Source organism: Lissotriton vulgaris, chromosome 1_1, assembly GCF_964263255.1.
Source record: "Lissotriton vulgaris chromosome 1_1, aLisVul1.2, whole genome shotgun sequence".
NCBI classification, from domain to species: domain Eukaryota; kingdom Metazoa; phylum Chordata; class Amphibia; order Caudata; family Salamandridae; genus Lissotriton; species Lissotriton vulgaris.
In genome coordinates this window covers 588,764,716-588,786,109 of record NC_141685.1, presented here as the reverse complement: position 1 = coordinate 588,786,109, position 21,394 = coordinate 588,764,716, and the positions used below count along the sequence as shown (strand labels likewise).

The 21,394-nt window shown below is 41.9% G+C and overlaps 1 protein-coding gene across 2 annotated transcripts in view; it reads left to right on the top strand.

Annotated features, from left to right (window-relative positions):
- The window catches only part of LOC147747523 (vitellogenin-A2-like), a 59,135-nt gene that overhangs the window by 32,841 nt on the left and 4,900 nt on the right, over positions 1-21,394 (top strand). For both annotated transcript variants that reach the window (XM_086953988.1, XM_086953987.1), the window contains exons 21-30: positions 226-451; positions 577-749; positions 1,129-1,683; positions 8,937-8,987; positions 9,666-9,770; positions 14,815-15,027; positions 15,130-15,272; positions 17,054-17,192; positions 17,285-17,420; positions 18,297-18,483. In XM_086953988.1, the coding sequence (XP_086810114.1) occupies positions 226-451; positions 577-749; positions 1,129-1,683; positions 8,937-8,987; positions 9,666-9,770; positions 14,815-15,027; positions 15,130-15,272; positions 17,054-17,192; positions 17,285-17,420; positions 18,297-18,483 (1,928 nt within the window). The remainder of the gene's footprint in view (positions 1-225; positions 452-576; positions 750-1,128; positions 1,684-8,936; positions 8,988-9,665; positions 9,771-14,814; positions 15,028-15,129; positions 15,273-17,053; positions 17,193-17,284; positions 17,421-18,296; positions 18,484-21,394) is intronic.

Below are 21,394 nucleotides of genomic sequence, written 5' to 3'. Positions count from 1 at the left end.
CAGAGAGCATTAGATAACCAGACAATCACAAAGACAGACCGACACAATGACCACTAACTAGCTAGATGTACAGGAAGACAGACAAACAGAGAGATCCACTAATTTATAATTCTTTCCTACATAGTCACACAATGAAGAGACCTAGCCAAACAATCACCATATTCACTTCATGTACAAACACGAAAAACACATTTATGAATAATTGTTTTTCTATATTTAAAACAGGAAGTATCATCTGAACTTTTGTCCAAGAGGTATGCCTACTCTGCAGAAGACAGAGATCACCACTATGCTGCCAGAAGTACTAATGCATATCAGTCCTGTGTGAAGGCTAAAACCTTTGGCTTCCAAATCTGCCTCGAGTACAAATCACAAAATGCTGCTTTTCTCAGAAATTCACCTCTGTACAAATTAATTGGAGAGAATGAAGCCAAACTTGTCATGAAACCAGGTACACCTATTACAACATTTGAGCAATTCTTGTTTGTGTTCAGGGACAAAATGTTGAACATAATGGATAATTGAAGATATATTACAGATTGTATGCAATAATTTAATTCCCCTGATTGGTTGCAGCTCATACAGATGCAGCTATTGAGAAACTGATGCTTGAGGTCCAGGCAGGACCAAAAGCAGCCTCAAAAATAATCACCATGGTAATTGTAGAAGAGAACGAAGGTGAAGAGCTTGAAGACTCCGTGGTTCAAATGAAGCTGAAGAAGATTCTGGGAATTGATGAAGACTATAAGGTAAATAGTAACATAATATACTAGCCCACTCAAGAAATTGTCCTTAATAATGTAATTTATATTAAATGGTTTTCTAATAGAGTTCACTTTATTCTTTTGAGGAAAGTTTTGCAAATATTGGACCAATATGCTTATGTAATTTTTTGTTTTAAGTTTGACTTTACCTACTGTGTGCATATCTGTTATACAACTTGTTTAATAATCATAAGAACATCATTTGAAATGGTGGTCCATTGTCCATTGTGCAAAATTACTTTGGCCACACCAAATACCTTCTGGCATTATGTAACTGTGCAAGAGAGTATTGTTGGAGAAACACTAATTGTATTTTGCAGAGCAGATTGAAGACGTTGCATTTGTAATCATATTCTGATTGCAGGTTAAAAATGGAAGCTTACATAGAAGATACGAGAGACCTCAAAGGAAAGTCAAACATTCTAAGGAGCATGCTCCAAATGTTGCTGAGGTTGCTACATCTGGAAAGAAGAAGAGTTTATCTAGTTCATCTAGTTCATCTAGTTCTTCATCTTCCTCTTCCTCCTCATCATCCTCATCATCTAGAAGCCTCTCAAGCAGCAGCCAGCAACAAGACAGCAGAATTGCTAGAAAGAACAAAGGTCGAAGCAGTAGTAGTAGCAGCAGCAGCAGCAGCAGCAGCAGCAGCAGCAGCAGTAGCAGTAGCAGTAGCAGCAGCAGCAGTAAGAGCAGAAATAAAAAGAGGCCAAACAGCAGCAGCAGTAGCAGCAGCAGTAGTAGAAGCAGCAGCAGTAGCAGCAGCAGTAGCAGCAACAGCAAGAGAAAAAGTCTCAGGCACCATCAAACTTCTCACCATGGAAGCCAACAACAGCATCAACATAATCGCAGGAATCAATGGAGCATTAGCAGTGCAAGCAGCAGCAGCAGCAGCAGTAGCAACGAGTCCCACAGGAAACGGGTAATGTACTGAGTTTATTGTGATATGAATGATATAATTTTGACAATGTATTTAATGAAGTTAATGTAGTAATCTTTAAAGATGGGTCTACTTGTCTGCACCTGAGCTGCCTGCATGCGCAGTCCCTGACGGAAACCAGAAAGAAACACCTAACGAGGGCCAGCCTTTGATAAGATAGCTCCCTGGGTGTGGGTGGATGAGAAATTTGGTGCCCTTGCTGATGATTGTGAATTGAATATTCATTTATTAAATCAAATAGAGATCATTCACCACATTTATATACAACAATCTTCCTTAATAAAAAACATTATACAATAGTCCATAAATGGTCATAGTATAAAAGTTATACAAATTTTAAAATAATAAAAGGTAATTAGGAGCATATGACCATTGACATTAAAAACAATTGTTATCAAAAAAGTCATAATGTTATTTGCAAATTATGCCTAGCCTGTGTTGTCCTCAGCTTTTCGTTGTGGTTAACAACTTGGACCTAATGCACCAGGTATAAAGCAAGTACGTCGATATGGTGAATACATACCATTTTGTAGAATCTGATAAAAAAATATACTGGTCACCTACACGATAAAAGCGGACATGGAAGTATAAGCCAGTTTTTCCTGATCTGTGCATAGCAGGGACGAAAAAAACATATAATGGCCAAATGAATAATGACTAAGGATACATGCAGGGCACATCAGAGTTACAGTAGTCTGAGTCCATCTACCTCCAGTGTAATTCAGGCGTAAAGTTCCATACCTTAATTGTAAGTAAGGTGCACGTGTCTGTGGGGGTTCAGTTTCCTCCATGATTGCCTCAACTAACAATGTGCATTTGAACTCTAAAAACCTTCCTGTTAGGGTGGCCTGTGCTGCGGCTACATGACAGGAGTCCTGAATGTAAACCCAGAACTTTACTTTTAAAAGAGGTACTGTGTCTTTCGTCAGGGATTTGGGGTCTTCCCACATAGCCTACAGCCCCAATCTCATTAACCAGTACCTTACCACTCTAGACCACTACCCCCGTACTACTGCTCTATCAAGGTTTTGTATTTCCTCTACAGTTTCTTTTACTGGGATTTGGATTTTGCTGGTCCATATTCTGACCCAAAACACTAGGCATTTTAATTCTGCTATTCATTTAAAACTTCTTAGGCCAAGGTCTAACTGAACCAGTAGGAGTGGGGTACTATTTGGCAGTTTAGGTAATGACCTTATAAATGTATTTTCTGCCATCTCTAAGCTCTTTGTCTGGTCTAAGCCCCACAGTTCAGCACCATAGCGTGCTGCCCCCAGACATCTAGCTCAATGTATTTCTAGGGCTGGAGAGATAGGGCAATAAACAGATTGATTACATTTTTTGGCCACTGCTGAGTCAACACACTGTAGTGTAATGGTGCTCTTTTGGATTTGGTCAGTCCAGCTCGATTTGCTATTCATCCTGACACCTAGGTAGTCGAACACCCTGACTTTTTTAAGCATGCTTGAGAGCACCTGATTTTCACTTTAGGTGGGGGTTAAAAGCCACGAAATTGGTATTTGAGCAATTGGTCTCTTGACCAAAGTGAGTGCAGCCTGTTGCAAACCTGTTCAATATATTTTGCACGCCCATAGGTGTTTTTGCAATCAGTAACCTTTTATCTGTGAACAGGAGTGATGGAATTTGTCTGCCCGCAAAATTAGGAGGATCACCCTCAGAATTGTACAGAGCTTTAATGAGCCCATTCATGTATAAGGTAAATAGGGTTGGGGCTGAGATGCATCCTTGTTGAACTCCCTTGTGCACTCCTGTCTTCCCAGTGAGTTTGCCCCATTCGTTCCAGCTAATCTGGGCATAGTTATCCTGGTGCATCCGCACTATAATTTCTAGCAACCCATTTGGCAGACCAAGATCCTGCAGGGCGACCCATAATTTGGTGTGATTTATGGAGTACAATGCTTGCTTAAGATCTACAAACACAGCATAGTGATGACCCTTATTGATGATGACTTCCTTTCAGGTAAGCAGTAAGAAGGAGAATACCTGCTCTAAGGTGCTAGTGGTTTCCTGAAGCCAGCTTGTAGGTGAAACAGTATATTGTTTGCCTCAATCCAAGTGTTTAGGTGCACCAGGATCAACTTACTAAAAGCTTGCTGAGCGGTATCTATGAAGCTGTTTGGTCTGTAATTGGCGGGTTCTCCTTTATCCCCTTTTTTAAAAATCTGGCTGATTCCGGGACCGTTCCAAGTACTTGGGATATCCCCTCCTTGCACTATTTTGTTAAATGTTATGTGAAGTGCAGGACCCGTATGGTGGATTCTGAACGGTAAAGATGCCCCGGTATCTTGTCTAATCCTGGAGCTTTACCCTTACCCAGGCTGCTGAATGAAGGAACAGTTTTTTCTAGAGTAAAGGAGAATGCTTCTTTTACTACTTTCTCTAGTATCGGGCTTGGATCATCCAATGCGATCTCAGAGTCCTTGTCGTTGCCCTCCATGGCTTTCAGCTGTGTACAGTGCTCCTCCCAAACATGTGAACGAATAAAAAAATCCTCTTTTATTACCGGGTGCACTGCTCCTTTGGTTAATAAATGCCAAAATGATTTATATTCTTCTTTCTTGATGCTTCGGCCAAAGTGTACCATTTCTCTTCCGCCCAACTTCTCTTAGCCTCTATCTGTGCCTTGTTGCAGTCTCTTCAATTAAGGCGGGCTTAGCTTGTTTTCAGTTCCCGTTGAACCAGGGCATATCCCTACGTCTGTGGGTCATGCTTACTGTCTGTCTAGATAAACGGCTGTTGATTACCTTAAGGAGATGGGTTAAAGAAGGCATGATAGTTAAGTCATCCCATCCCAAGTTGCTCATGTTAACGAGGGCTGATGATACCTCAGCATATATGTTAGATAGGGACTGCTCATCTGAGACTGTGGCTCCATTTGATCGGTCTATTATCATTTGAAGTGACTATAGGAGTGACCATTCCGACAGAACTCTTCAGCAAAAAAGCAATGCTGACTAATCCCAGAACCACTGCATTATGATCACTGTCATGACCATATCATGTACTGTGTCTAGATTGATCAATCTGCAATCAAGCCAGCTTGGAACGTTCACCTTCTTAAATCTAAAGGTAGCTTCTAAATCAGATTGCGTCCTCCTTTTGCAGGCACATACTCCCTGGGTTAAGGAAAAAGGTAGAACTTGCTGTCCCCACCTTTGTACATCTTTTAAGCGGGGTGCCTGCAGTTTTTGCACAAGGTCCTGGACATAGGCCACAGGCTCATGTGTAAAGTTAAAATCTCCAGCTGCAAGAAAAAATTTCCCTCTATCTGAGTTGTCTAAAGAATTGGTCAAAAGAGCTAATGTGTTAGATTCCTGATTCTTGTTTTTGAAACAATTATTTATATTGATTAGACTTCTTAAAAACTCCCCTTTTAGAGATATGAGGACAAAGCCTAGTATATCAGCTGACTCGATATTTAGTCTAATGACTTTGCAGGCTAGGCTTGTTCTAACCCAAATGAGTAGACATCCGGACGGTCGACCTGCCGGTGACGGTCTGGCTCGACTGCTAATGTTCGTGTACCCTACCTACTGTACAAATTGGTTCAGTACACCATGTTCACTGGAAGATACACATATGGCATTCGTCTATTAGGTTAGCCCAGTTGGAATCTGACAGTTTGGACCTTAGCCCTGCAACGTTCCAGGAAATGATTTTTATTTGGTCTTTGAGATGTGGAAACACCTGTAATGTAGGGCACAATACTTGCTCGTCTGTACCTGGGTTTGAATCGTGTTCTGGATAAACATAGCCTTGTGATGGGGTAATTTGCATGTTAAGTGGGGTATTAGCTCCAGGGGATCTGGCCCTCTGGGGATGAACGAGGCTGGAGCAAGATGAGAAAGGTGCTGCTGTTGATATAACCTTAAGGCACATAGCTCCATGCGCCCCTAGGAACATTGGTTCCCTTGGGCTGGGCCAAGGTCGACCATGCTAAAGGCTGGACCCGCACTCAACTCATGTAGTCATATAGTAGTATATCCAGAGTAAATCTAGTTCACTTATTGGGTTAGACCACAGCATAAAGACTACACTGAATCGTCATTAGTCATACAGTTGATTCATTTTGATTCCTACGCATGAAACACTTGTTAATTAGAGATGTGTATTGTGATAATTCCCGACCTCTCACTCGAGCCCAATTTATTCAAAACAAACCCTACAAATCTTAGCAAATTTCCTTGCTCAGCCTCTATTGTCATACACAGCATTGCCAGCCAAAATTCACCAGTTCATGCTCCTGCTCCAGTCATGGGTGTACGGCAACAACACCATTTTTGTACAATTGCTTTATGTACCACAATAACCCTTTTCTGGTGCAATCGCTTTTGTACCTAGTAACATCATTCATTTCCCATATGCCCAAAAGTACAGAAGGTGCTTTCAGGTCCAGAGGTATTCCGAATTTTGCTTTCAGTTCCACACACACTCTTCTCCAATATATCTTAATGATTGGGCAGCTCAATAGCATGTGTATGAAGGTGCCTCTTGACCAACATCCTCTTAAGCGATGAGCAATAGTAGACCTGCATTTATATTTTTCCTGAACCATCATGTAGTATACTCAGTGGAGAATCTTCAATTGCATTATTCAAAATCCTGACCTCAGTGATAGTATGCTCGGGTACATCAATGGCTTTCCCACAAACTCTCATTAGCGCTGCCTATTCCCTGTTCCCTGCTCTTCTGCATGTTCATTAGATCCATCTGTGTGTTCATCTTTATGGTGACATATGCAAGTGATTTTATCTCCTTTCCATCCTGCTTTCAAACAGTCTGTGTGTACTTCAGCTGTGATTAGAGCTGATTCGATTATTGATACTCTATAAATGGCTTGACGAGGGTATTTAATCCTGCAATCCTGCAATAGTAATGTCAGTTACAAACCACATTTTGTACAGATATACCTTAGCAGTACTATGCAAAAAACACTATTTTGTGAACATGTTTACAATATATCATTACTTTTGTAGACTGGGACCCATGTTAGAGTATATGTAAAATAGCTCAAAACCAAATACTAACATTCATTGCAACAGGTGTGTAAATACAGTGCAAAATCATATTACGTGGCAAATTTCAAATATGCAGCAGAACAGCTGTAGCCAAAATATTTCAGCTTTCCTTTTCAACCATCCCTCCAAAATTGCCCTAGGATCCTCCATCAGCCAACCCTGTTTAACATCTACATGGCCCCGCTCGCAGCCATCGTCAGAGCACATGACCTCAACATCTCTTCTTATGCAGACGACACCGAACTCATCCACTCCCTATCCGTCAAACCCAGCATCACCCAATGCAACTTTCAAGACGGTATGAAACCTGTCACCAATTGGATGAAGAGCAGCTGCCTTCAACTTAACATGGACAAAAGAGAGATACTCATCATGGGCCCACACCCCAACACTTAGAACCACACTTAGTGACCCCCAGCCTCAGGGACCTCACCTCCCCCACAGACCACACACACAACCTCAGGTTCATCCTGGACTTGGAACTTAAAATGGACCACCAAGTCAACGCCATCACCTCCTCCTGTTACCACACCCTCAGCCTACTCCGCCTAGACCTTCATGTGGACCCCCCCCCGAACACAGGAAAACGGTCACTCACACCCTCATCAGTAGCAGACTGGACTACGGCAATGCACTCTACGCCGGTATCAACAAGAACCTTACCCGCACACTATAGAACGTCCAGAACCTCACCGCCAGACTTGTCCTCAAACTACCATGCCACTGCCACATCAGTCAATACCTACGGACCCTACATTGGCTCCCAGTCAAGAAGAGAATCACTTTCAAGCTTCTTACCCACACACACAAGGCCCTCCACTACGCCGGACCTGCCAACGTGGACCATGCCTTGTGTTCTATGCTCCCTGTGCTCTCTCCACTCGGCCCAGCTCTCCCTCACAACTTTAACTCGGATCAAGAAAAGCAGAACAGGAGGGCGCTCCTTCTCCCTCCTCGCTGTCAAGGCATGGAACTCACTCCCTCTTCACCTCCGACAGACTGCTTCAGTCCCCAAGTTCCTAAAGGACCGCAAGACCTGGCTCTTTGATGGAACTCAGTGAACCTGCAGGAGCTGCCGAACCCCCGACACACTGCCCCTCAGTGCCTTGAGACCCTTTCTGGGTGAGTAGTTTGCGCTAAACAAACCCCCTGATTGAACGATTGATTGAACCCATACACACTTTGAAATAAACTATAAAGGCAAAAAAAATATTGAAAGCTAGTTACTCATGACATATTTGGGAAGCCAAATGGTCTTCTGGAAAAGTGGATGTAACAATATATATGAAATCAGGATAAAGAACACCCCTTAAAGCCTTTTAGAAGAACTAAAAACATCTTCAACTGAAGTTGTCAAGTTGAAATGCATGAATACAACTTACCACTCATGATGCTTGATTCCTCAATCACCTCTAATACAGAAGATCATGGCATTCTACCTGAAGAATGAAAAGATGGATGTGCACTATTTGGGATGCAGCTAGCAGTAAAATTGCATTTCTAAAATTAATGAAATGCATTTCATTTTATGTGAATTAAATTTGGGAAATGTGGAATATTAATGGTATTTACATTTTAAAATATTGAAATTTTAACGTATTTTGTAAAGTGTGAATCTAGTTACAATGCAATGAAGCGCTGTACCGGTGACAATGTATGTAGGTGAGAAGAAATACAACTTTTTAGGATGGGGAGGGTGGTGATGGGGACAAAGTGAATAGGTTTAGAAAGCTAATAGTAGAATGAACGTAAAGCACGAGAGATGGGGACTGATCAAGTGGGGGCACCTTACATTAAATGGCAGTAGGGTCAGTGAAGTGATGGAGCCCTTCTCGAAGGGTTCTTTAGCTCCTTCCAGAACTGGAGCAGTGATCTGACCTGCTGGATTTGATTTGGGGTGTTAATCCAATATTTTGACGCAGAGTTTGTCTCGGTGTGTCATCCCTTCTTTTGCTTCTTGCTGTTCCACATTTGCAGCCTGGAGACTGTTTTCCTGCATGTTGTTTGTGTTTTGTTAGAGGTTCTCTTCTTGGTTGCAAATGTATGGAAGGTTGTTGGTACTAACAGTCTTGTAAATGATGCAGCTAACGTTGAATATTTTGAGTAAGGCATGATAATCACGTGTTTGTGCAGTATCAATTGCATGTTTAGAGAAAGGACCACCAAACAAATCTGTTCTCCTTGTTTCTCCTGCAGGCGAACCCTGATATTTATGACCTACGTTTCACCCCAGCATACAAAAGCTCTGTAAGTGGTATTTAAAATAATCTGAAGTTAATATTTGTGATACATTATGTTGATTTACTTGAATTATGTGTAAGGAGCAATACGATTTCTGTAATGTTAGCACCACGTTGCATATGCCATAAACAACTGAATGTGGGGTTTTCATGTGGGGAACTAAGCCATTTCTCTATGTTGAGCACTAAGTGGCACCAGTCACAACATTAAGATACACTTGTTAAAATATTAAGTACCTTTTACAGGTCACAGTGTTTGGATATAGTTTGGGAAATCAGCGATAACTTTGCAGATAGACATGCAAGTATGTTTAAATCTTGAAGGCACTTGTCGTTCCTTTACTCCTTTACTTTGCTTAGCTCAGTTCATCCAGTAGCATTATTCATGCTCTAGCTGCTGCTTGTATGTGGAAGTAAGACCTTCGAACACATCCATTGCTGCCATACCTCAATCCAAGATATCTTTAGCAGGAGGACAGAAAGATCAGTAAAATAATGTTTGATAGAAACACAACAATACATGACCATCGAGCTCACTCGTGAGGGTTAGTTAGTCCTGAGATCTCAAAGGATCAGTCAAATATATTTTAAAATGTTTTTTTTAAAAAAGGTATTGCCATAACTATCATTTATGTAAACTGCATTTAAATTGTGCATTTTCATAAACTATTTTGCATTAATCCAGAATCCTAGGAAGAGAGCCTCAGGACACAGAGCTTCCTCCCAGTCCAGCTCCAGCTCTTCAAGCAGCAGCAGTAGCAGCGCCTCCAATGCCAGAAGATCCCAGAGGGTAGGTGCTGAATTAAAATAGATCAGTATTACATTATTCGCCCCATGTCGGACATCTTGGGAGGGCTCCTATTCAGATTCTGCAAATGAACAAATTACGTTAAGCCAACACTGAGGAAGTGGAGATGGAACGCTGGCCCCCTTGGGGGAGCGGTGGATCACGAAAATAGGACTTTGGGTGCCATTCAAACTATTACAAAAAGCTGTATTTCAATGAAAGGCCCACATTTCTAGAAGCAAACATGATTACAAATATCCACAACATACTGCTTTGAAACTCGATTTATCTTCTGTGACCATCAAATTAGGGAATTCTGTACCACTCTACCACTGAAAAGTGCATACTCTCAATTTATTTTAAAGTATAAGCTCAAAAGGTTCCACAAAAATGTGCTTTCACGAATTTGGATTGCTTCCTGCCTTGGTGAAACGGAATTGTGTTTCATGAAAACCGATCTGTTGATTGGTTAACTTTGTCTAATGTCAGCCATGTACACATGATCTTATGTTATTTCCTTTTGCTTTCTAAAATATCCGACGATTGAGTTCTGATGGTCTTTGTGCAGTCCTGATGTTGCAATATTAGTGTTTTATGCACAGTCTACAAGATGTGGTAGTCTTCTGTGCGTCAGATGGACACTGGATTAGCAGTCTGCTCATAGCCCTAGATAATGCATTAATGTTCTGTACATATTCCAAAGCATGCATAAGTGGTTCATAAGTGACAAACAAAATATCATCATGAGTGGAATGCTTGAATTAATTTCAGCCATTGCTTATTTCTCTAGCTGCTATGCAAGTCTAGACAGAGACCAGTCATATGCAAATCCCCCTGGGGTCCTGCTCTAGTAGATATAGGCCACTCTGAGCTACAATGCAAGGTCCCATACAGTTGGGGATACAGGCACCCCTAAACATGTTACAAGCTATGTGTAACGTCAGTCCAATAACACAGTTGATGGGGAACTTATGCCTGGGTTTACCCATTGCACTTAGGGTGTCTCTCTTAGCTTCCGCTATGTCTGGTGTAGCACGTTGAGAAGAAAACTATTGATTATTACGAGGCCGAGTTCATTACAAGTGATACATTCAAGTAAGGCACTTATCACTTTCTTTTTTTCTTGTAAACCATCTTGACAATGCATAGTGTTGTCTACAACAAACTCAGGGAGGAGTCTTTCTTCACTGATGTAGAAGATATCTTCATGTTCTATATGAAATATTTGAGAAATCCAAGCAATAATTCCCTCTGTGACTCAGGAGAAGAAGTCTTTATGTTGCCTAAAATAAACTAGAGATGGGATGTTTGTTTCCATGATAAACAGCCACTGGTGTCAAAAGGTAAATCTGCTGATTATCGCTGATGCAAAGTGTGTCGTATGAAACGTTAATAAAGATCATTTAGAAAAAAAAGCTATTTTTTCAATGATAAACGGGCTACCATGTGTTTTATTCAGCAAAGCAGAGAAAGTGCAACTGTTCTCTTTAATAAATTAGAATAACCTAGATGAAACGTCAGTGTCCCCTACAAGAGAATGTGGGGCATATTAGCACGAACCTCGTTAAAGTTATCGCCGTTTTAGCAGCAGGAAACTGTGAGAAGTTGGCCTAGTATATGATGCTCACTAGTTCTAGTGATCACCTTGTACCATGCCAAGCAACCCTTATGATGATTGGTTGTAAGTCAACCTTATAGACCAGCTATCCTAGTGGTAGCGTGGACAAAGCAGTCTTAGGCTAACCTCTGAAAGGCATGTGAAGCAAGCTGTTTTACCATATACAACCCCCTTGAATACCAAATGAAAGGAAACCACACAGATATATATTGAAAATATATATATATTTATTAACTACAAATGTCCCCTGGACTCTTTATGTGCACAGAAGCACAAGCGTTAAACAAAACACAGTTTAAAATACACAAAAGTTGCACAATATGGATGAGCCCTAGGGGCCACCTAAACCATATACTAACAAAGTGGTATAAGAGATACCAATCGAAAAGGAAATAGGCCTAGGGCCTTGGGAATCGCTGGACCTGATTGGGACTAGCAGTGACTAAGTCGGGAAAGGCCCGCGGGACTCGGGTGCAGTGTTTAAAGTGCACGCGCTCACCAATGCAATGTCTATGGTGCGTATAAGTTATAAAGTTAGTTAGTTAGGAACCTTCAGAGTGACCTAGAGGAGTGAAACTTAAGACACAGACACTAGAGGTGTGTACCAGTGTGGGAACACCGGCGTTGCTGAGTTACCTCACCCACAGGACGCGGGTGCATAGGGTCGAAGTAGTGTCAGGTTTCGTCACGCTGGTCGATGGTGCTTGGAGCTGAAGATGCTGCAGGCGGCTCGATGTAAAGAGTTCCGGTGGATCCAAGGGTGGATCTGATGTTGTGAAGACCTGAAAGCAGAGGGGACAATGTTCAAAGTAACTAGCCAGTGACTACCGTGGAACCAGGTTGGAACCAGGCGATGTCGGGTGCAAACAGGCATTGAGGTGTAGCTTCTCTCTGCAGCCACGTGGACACGAAGAGGTCGAGGACGTCCAGGAGTCAATCACGAGCTGTCCCATGCAGGCTTCTCGCTGTTGGCGGTGTTGGCAACTTGATTGGAGCAAACAGGCCTTGGCTAATGCAAGCCATCAGGAATCAAAAAAGGCTTATCACTCGGACCAGCAAGATCAGAGCGGGGGCTCCCTTTTACAGGAGTGAGGGCAAGTCTGGAGCAACCAGACCCGCAGTGTAGTTTGTAGGTTTCGTCGCCAAGATGGCCGCTGACCACGTGGCAAATGGCCGGGATGGAGTGTCGAGTGGCACAATGCAAAAGGGCCCAACGCAGATCGTAGAGATGCTGGGGGGCTGATCTTCAGTGCAAGGACTGCTCAGTGGTGGGGCTTCTAAGTCCCCAAAGCACAACATCGAGGGTGCCTCGGATGCTGCGCAGTCAGCTCTTTGGGGTCTTTCAAAAGGTCCGGTCCCACAACTATCGGTGCCTCCACGGGTCCCTTCTTTGCAGGGACTGTGGATCGGGCTGTGAGAAGTCTGGGAGTCTGGGTCTTGTCAGGCTCTGGGCTCGGGCTCCAGCGGGAGGCGGCGGCAAAGCAGACGTCGAGTTGCTGGATGGTGCCTGTGTTCACAGGGTGGCAACTCCTAGGCCACAAGGGAGATACTCTTCAGTCTTCAGTGCAGCAGAATGTCGAAGTACAGTCATCTTCTTAGTTCAAAGTTGATTTCAGGATGATCTGAGGTGCTATGGCACTGCTCCCACTCTTATTCCCAATCTGAGGGGTGGATCACTTGCTAGGTCCCTCCTCTGGGTGGGACCAGGAAGGGGGGCGGTTACACCCCCTTTCCTTTGTCCAGCTCCTTGCCAGCCCTAGGTCTGGAAAGTCCCAGGACCGGTTTGGACTGGCCTATGCACGGGGACACCTTGTGTGCCCCGGGCATGTTTGTTTCTATTCAGCCCTGTCCTACCCAATACACAAAATCCTGTCTGGGGTGGTGCTCGCACCTCCCAAGGCAGAAAACCCTTTGTCCAAGCCTCCCTCGCTGGAAGGACTCCCAGCAGCAGGAGGTCAGACTTGTGTCTGTGGTGGCAGCATCCATTTTGTGATGCTGAGGCTCTGGTTAACTTTTACCGGGGTTAAGGCTATGTGCATGTCGTGTCCCTCTAGAAGGGTGGAATGCTATCCCCATCGACAGAACTGTCGAGGGGATAGTATTCCAATTCGTATGACACCTTACTCGACATGTTTTGATAAAGCCAAACCAAAGTTAGCATATAACCGCGAGGATTATAATGCACTTAAGAGTATAGTGTATGGCAATATCCCGGAACAGCTAAGGGAGTTGTTCCCGACAGCTACAGACTGGCTCAGCTCATGCTAGAGCACCATATCACATGTAACCACGCACTCTGCCCCCAGGATTGCAGGGGCCTTCCATAGGAATGGCTTATAGGTTAACATGTGTCCAGTTAAGGTTAGATATAGGGATACTATATCTAAGCAAGAGGTGATTACACCAACCTACCCCAGCTGAGTGATCAGCCAGTTGTGTCAATTATGGAGGCCAGGCCAGGGGTGGCACAATACATGCTGCAGCCCCTGGTAGGCCTTGGATGCACCTATGCCCTGGGTACCTATGGTACACTGTTACAGGGGCCTATAAGGTGAACCAGTTCCAATTATGTTATGCACCAAGGGTACATAGAGTCCATTTTAAGGAGAGAGCAATCAGCCTGGGGCCCTGAATAGCAGGATCCCAGGCCAACTATGTCAAAAACCAGCTAAACACTAGGCAAAAAGTTTGGGGGTAACCATAGTCAGATATCCACCTTCCTACAGAAACTGCCGCTAAAACAGCGATAATGGGCTTGCTAATATGTGTTATAGATTTCCAATAGAAGTCCAGGTTATTGGAATTCTTTAACGCATATTAGCAAGCCCATTATCGCTGTTTTAGCGGCAGGAAACTGCCGCTAAAACAGCGATAATTTTAATGAGGTCCTGGCTAATATACCCCATAGTTTATGAATTATTCACTAACAACAAGTGCATCAGGCTTCATGCTTCTTGATTGTCTCTAGGTCGAGAAAGCTTGCAATCACTAGAGGCAGAGGCTTAGAAGAGAGATTTTTTCAGAGTCCCACAGATGGTGGTAAAGTTTCTAAAGACTGTGCAATTGCAATTTGGAAAGCACAGAAAATGTTTCCCATGATGGACTGTGGAAGTCGAGGCATTATAGGTTCTCGGGGCTCTGCTATACAGCATAAGTACAACCAGTTGAATTATACACAAGCCGGCCAAGCAATTTATTGCAATTCAAATCTATGGAAACCAAAAATATTTGCAAATGCCCCTTTTTTCTTAATATATAGCAAGGTTATCCTCTAAGCAGAGTGCCCCATGTTTAATTGTGCAAAGGTGTTATCTGAACAAACATCCACTTTAGAAAGTGCCTGTGCTTCCCTCCTGACAATAGAACTGGTGCAGAGTTTTCAGGTCTCCATTGTAATAACTGTTTTCCACTTTTTCCACATGCCTCTAGCCTGCATTTATGGGAGACAACAAGCCCCCAGTGCTGGCTGTTACTGCTCAAGCAGTGAGAAATGACAACAAGAAGCAAGGATACCAGGTGATCGTATACGCCGACTACCACACCTCCAAGCCCCAGATCCAGGCCTATGCTGTGGAAATCGCCGGCTCCAGTAGATGGCGCGCTTGTGCAAATGCGGTTGTTGTCAACTCTCATGAAGCACAGGTGAGGCCAGGGTAGCAGACGGCACAGGGAAAGTAACATCTCCTCTGTATATAATACATCAAATAATTATGTGTAATTTTTTACATTTTACATTATGATTAGGCCTACCTGAAATGGGGTCAGAATTGCAAGGACTACAAAATTGCAGCAACGGCTCAAACTGGTCACTTTGGCAGCCAACCGGGCTTGAGGCTGAAGGTGGAGTGGCCCAAAATTCCATCAAAACTGAAATCGGCTGGAAAATGGTAATATTTCTACATTACGTAAGAATTTACTAATTGTACATGTTCAGGAAAAGCAAGAAATTCTATATTCTGAGGTGGGCACGAACAGGTGATTTCCCCTTGTGACTTACACATTAGCACTATAGAAGGTCTCAATTCAATCTGTAGTTTAAATAGTGTTAAGCAGGTTGGTAGGTCTTATGAGTACGGAAAATAAAAATGGGTATTCAACAAGTTTTATGCTGCAGTATTGCAGAATAGACATCTTACATCATTTTCATACTCAAAGTTCAAAATGTACCCAACATACGACACAAATAACCAGATGCCTAGACATTTGCTCCATGATGTTAGTCTCCACTAACCTGTACTAGCACTGCAGCTTTACCTGAAGGTCATCTTCAAATTTATTTAGACGTTTTTCTCTAGAGTAGTTTTTCAATGATGGTCATCTAACAGTCTTTTTCAAAAAAATCCTGTTTCCACTTTTAACTTAACCTGGTGCATGTACCTCATTCCGCTGACAAGTCATTCCATTTCTATCCCAATATTCAAAAGAAGGCATGCTTTGTAACATAAAACAAATCATTCAATTCTCTCAGCATGCATTTATAGGCCTTTACTAAAATCCTTAACTTCTAATCAATCCAACATTTTAGCGTATTTTAATTTAGTTTAGTTGCATAACATACTTAAAATATTTTCACAAGTTCAATAAATATGTGTTTGTCTCATGCGGTGCTAGGAATGAACAAATGCTACAATTTTTTTCAATTTTTCAATAACAGGTCTGCGGCCAGGATTGGGTACTTCTTCTATGGGAGAGAGGCACAAACAAAATGAAACAGTTACCAACATTTAGGCGGCATTTAGAGTCTGCCGGCATGCTGCAGCCTCCATCAACCAATAGATGCATCTCTACCCAATACTTGAAGTTCCTGTGCCCTGCAGAAATGGGAGGCTGCAAGGTTTCCACTGGTAGAACCTTAGCTGGCTCTTCTGAGGGAAACCCTTGAATGGGGGTCCATTAATCATGGAACCACAGGCCCATAGTGGGTAGTTGCTCCATGCTATTTAGGGTGGTGCGACTGTCACTCTTATTGAAAATCGCATAGTGGCCCACACACTACATGTCTGAGGCATTATTTTGTTGTTTTGGAACAAACTACCACTTCGGGAATTTGTTCTTGTAGCAGCCATATCAAACATGGTGCTCGCTCATCAGATATTCAGTGCCTTTGATGAAGCCTCCTCAGCAGAGCCTTCACTCAGAGCATAGAAATCCGTATCTGGCAGGTCGTGATTGCTGCATCTGCTCTGGGGGGTCCCCTGCTAGGAGTGTGGAGGACAGAGCCTGTGCTGACCTGGTGGATGGCAGGCCACACTCTAAACTCTAAAGCAATGCCCAGGAATGATCTAACTCTACACTCTAAAGGAATCCCCTAGAATGATCTAACTCACCAGTGAAGGCATTAACGTAATCAATGCCAAAGGGCTGATGAAGTGATTGCCAGTGCCTACAATAGGACAGTACATGCACTTAAATGATTGAAGGAAAGACTCCAATTTGAAATATACAGTCTGCAAAATCTCAACTGATCCTAAATGACTCCCTACAAATAGATCAGCTATTTTTACATTGCTAAACCAAGCCAAACTCACCCATTAAGGAGCATGATTAGCTACTTAAAAAAATGCTACAATGCAGATCACTGTATTTATGGAAACATTACCACCTAATTTTATACTTCATCTAAATGAGTACATCAGCATCAGATATTACTTTTGTTTCAATTATGCAGGGCTGCACAGTTTGTCCCAGGAGCTGCACTCATGGCTGGGTTCTCTGAAAAGATGCAGAAAAATCCCTCTAAGAAAGCAACAGTGGTCCTCTCACTAAGCTCTCCAAGATCCATTGATGCAGTTATGCAGGTTCCAAAGGTAAATATTACAGCTACTGACAGTAACACATTTCTAACCATGTAAAGGGTGGATCCATCGATATGTAATGCCTTTTTCTGATTACTTTGCAGCTCACACTTTATTACAGATCCATTCAGCTTCCATTTGCGATCCCTGCTGCTCACCCTACACAGATCTCATCCCTTCAGTCCCCCAGCTGGAATATTTTTACTGAAGCCCCTGAGTACCTGCTGGACAACCTAAGAGGTAAACACCTGGGAGCACTTATATCTAACTATTCCTTTGCTCTCGAATGTCAATTACATTTTCTTTTAAGGCCACACATGCAGTTTGTGTGGAATTTAATTAATATCAGAACATGCCACACATTTGTGTAAAAATAACTAAAAATATAAAATTGCAAAAATTTGAATATATACTTGTCTTCCTAATTACAATAAATAGTTTGCAGAATATTATAAAATCACTGAGCACAAGTCCCAATACAAACTGGTACTACATCATACTTTCAATGTAATGTACGTGTCTAAACTTTTAAACGCCCAAATAACAGGCCCTCTAATAATATATATTCAAACCATGGGCAAGGCATGAGCATTGAAATTGGGAATACATATAGGATTTTAACGAGGCATGTTGCAATCCATGCAACCATGACTTTGCCATTGCAAAATAAAGGAGTATGCTTGAAGAAGAAAATGTGCACTCATTTACCTGACGTGAACATAAATAAAATCAGGTTTTTACAATTAAGCACTTGGTGATGATGAAAGGGCAAAATATTTAAACACGGTTGCCAGTAAGTAGTAGCAGCAGCTACCCTTGGCTTTCCCTTTGGTAACTTTGATCTCAGGCATCATGAGGTCAGAGGCAGTAATATCACAAAGGCTAATTTCTTTCATTTCCACTCCTAGCATTTCCTCATCACTAACAAAGATGCATTTGATGAGCCACGTTTGAGAAAGGGGCCAATGCAGCAACATCAACCTTTAAAAAAGTGTCCCGTCACTTCCAGTGACCAGTACATTGTTGATAACCAATATCCTGTTTGTAGCGGTTCTGTTTTTCTCACTGTAAGGTGTACAAACATAAATATTTGAGTTCTTGTTTATAATTTCTTAGGTCGCTGCTCGGTTTCCAAAGACACAATCACCACCTTTAATGATGTCGCTTTTAACTACTCGATGCCCAGAAGCTGCTACCATGTCCTGGTCCAAGACTGTAGTCCTGATCTGAATTTCATGGTGATGGTGAAGAAAGTGAAAGAGTCTTCCGAGCAAAAGGCCATCAATGTCAAACTTGGCAGCTAGTGAGTATTTTCAGTGTAACAAGCTGAATGTTCAAAAGTGTGTATCCGTGGTGTTACCCTTAGATGTTAATCTCTCAAAACCCGTAGAAATGTGTTCCTTGTGTGTTTTATTCTATCACATGGTTATCTAATGATTTTTATGCTTTATCAGATTCCAGAGGTGTTTGATTCAATGGTTGAATTAAGTAGTATGCTTTACGGAAGTTTACATAGATTATTATGTTTGAACTATGCAAACATCAGTATCTTTTTTACACAATTTGATGGCCTCTGTGGACTTAGATGATGCTTTTAACCTAGTACTGAAATGAATGTGTTTACTTCATTAGGCACCACATGGCAAATTTCTTCATCAATCTCCTAAGCAAGATAGCTAGTGCAAGTAAAGTCACATAGGTGTCAGTCTGAGGAAGTGTGCAGATTAGACTGAGGGACACGGGATTCAAAAGCCTTGAAGGACATAAGGAAACACTGTGCACTCCAGTTCTAGTTTTCAACAGTTTAGGAACACTCAGCCTGTTATCTGAGGAGGAGTTTTGCTTGTGGTCAGGCAAATATCTTGGATCTCGCTGAGCTACAAACTTATGACAATAGCTATAAAAGGACTAAAAAATGATGCAGAGTATCTTACAGTGGATCATTTGGCCAGTAAGAATCTAGTTGATCTCTGTGTTACCCTGTGCCAACCATACTGTTTGATATTGCCTACTAAGAAAAAACTGTAACCAATTAAGCTCACTCCCCTCCAAGCCATCTCTGATGATATGATTGAGTAGGATAACATGATAAACCATATCAAATGCTACAGATAGGCCAAGGAAGATTGAGGCATTGACATGTCTCTGATCCAAGTTCATTTGTAGGTCAATTAAAATAGAGAACACAACAGATTCAGTATTATGTGGTGTGTGAAAGCCAGCTTGTGAATCATCTGAAAATGTTGTCTCTTGTAAATGAGTACATAGAATACTTCCCACACATTTTTAGTGGTTTAGGGAATAATTGGTAAGAGTGTAATCGGATGATACTCTTTATGTCTTATGAGTCACTGTCTTTCTTTAACTTTGTAACAACAGTTTCTTCTTTGAGGGTGCTAGGAACTAATCCTTGTTCAAGTGGAGAATTAAATTAAACAAGCAAAGGGTCTATTTAGTGCTGGGTAATTGATGGACAAGGTTCCAATGGGGTGCCTGAGTTTACTTTGGCAATCATAGAGAGTAGGTCTTCCCTAGTCAACTGGACTGAAGAAGATAAGTTTCAGAACTGACTGTTAGGTTGGGGAGGCAGGGAAAAAACCTTTGTAAATATCTAGGCCGAAGTTGACAAAGTTTCCCAAAAATATGAGGTGAGTTGCTTGCAGAACACATGTGCTGGAATCATGCAAGATGTTATTGTGGAAGTGTCAGAGAGCTCCTGAGAATCAAAAAGATGTATTTCTGCTTATTTGCAGAGACACTGATTACAAAGAAAAAAGTAATTTAATCTGACCCCCAAAAATGGGATTTTTCTATGCAGCTAGCCCTTTTCTAAACTCTTCTGTAACCTTTAACATGATCATTGAATGATACCCCCATTTGCATTGTAGCCAGTTGAGTTTGAATTTGACCTGTGCTGCATCATGGGAGTACTATAGAGCAGAAACTCATTTAGAAGTCAAAGGGGCATGGTTATCAAATGCCATTATTAACCACTTTGAGAAAAGCAGATATTGATACTAAGCTGAATTCTGTTTTTTTAAAACTAGTCCCATCAAAGTACTTGACAATATCAGTCAATATTGCTCTGTTCACTGCAAGAGATCCTAATAGTATAAGAAGTCTGTGTTTCCTCTGGTAACGATATTCAGATTTAATAAAAAAGTATGGTCATATAGGGAGAGGGAAGGGCAGAAGGTTTACCTAACGACAATTATTGATTGAACATGTTCTGACGCATTTCCTTCCACACGTGTGGGTACAGGTATTGATTGTATTTGTTGCTCTGTGTACATTCATTCAAACAATTCATTCAAAAAATGCCCTTTGCCTCTCACCTGAGCGTGAGTGCTCTGTATTGGGTTATTACGGCAATAGTGATGCAACACCAGATAAAATGTGATCAGCCTGTCTCTACTGGGAACATTTTCAGATTTTGTATTGTTATGTCCATTTGCCATTTAAAACACAACTTTTATCTATCAAAAAAGCTACTTTGAACAACGTTCATATCCAGTTATATTTGTTTGGGGAACTAGAGGGAAGGGGCTTGGTTCAATCAGCAGCAAAGGTCTATATTACTTTTTACTCGCAGGATGTTTTTTGTCGGTCTATTTCCAACAACTTGGTTTCAGGCATAGACTCCAGGAGAAGTTGTCCAGTTTGCTAATTGTTTTCCCCAGTTAGTGAAAAATGGCTATTTGCCAGTAATGTTGCCAGTGAGCAATTGTGTAATAGAAGCATCCCTATTCTGAATGTGGCCATTTAAAAACAAATCATACAACAACATAATAATTAACTGAGGGATCTAGCATATGTACCAAGCAGCATGGATTTCTGCAGTAATTGAAATCATAGTAAAACTCGGACACTTGCTAATTGACCAGTCCTATCCCAAAATGCAACTGATGTCAAATTAAGGGAATTGAGCTAACAATAGAAATACAAGCTATAATCATGCAGACCCAATCTGCTGCCTACCATGAACCAGAGAACAGGCATGTGGTATGGGTGGTGGGTAAAGCCCATTTTCTGGGTGGAAAATTAGAATTATGACTCGTCGAATCAGATGGTGCAATGTTTGTTCTTAGGAACGTGCACCACGCAGAAAGGATTTCTTGATTTGCCTGAAGTATGTGTCAGGGAAATCTTTGAATGCCACCTCCTGACCATGTAAGTGTTTATGCAGTGACACATTTTTGGTTTGGTTTTACAGG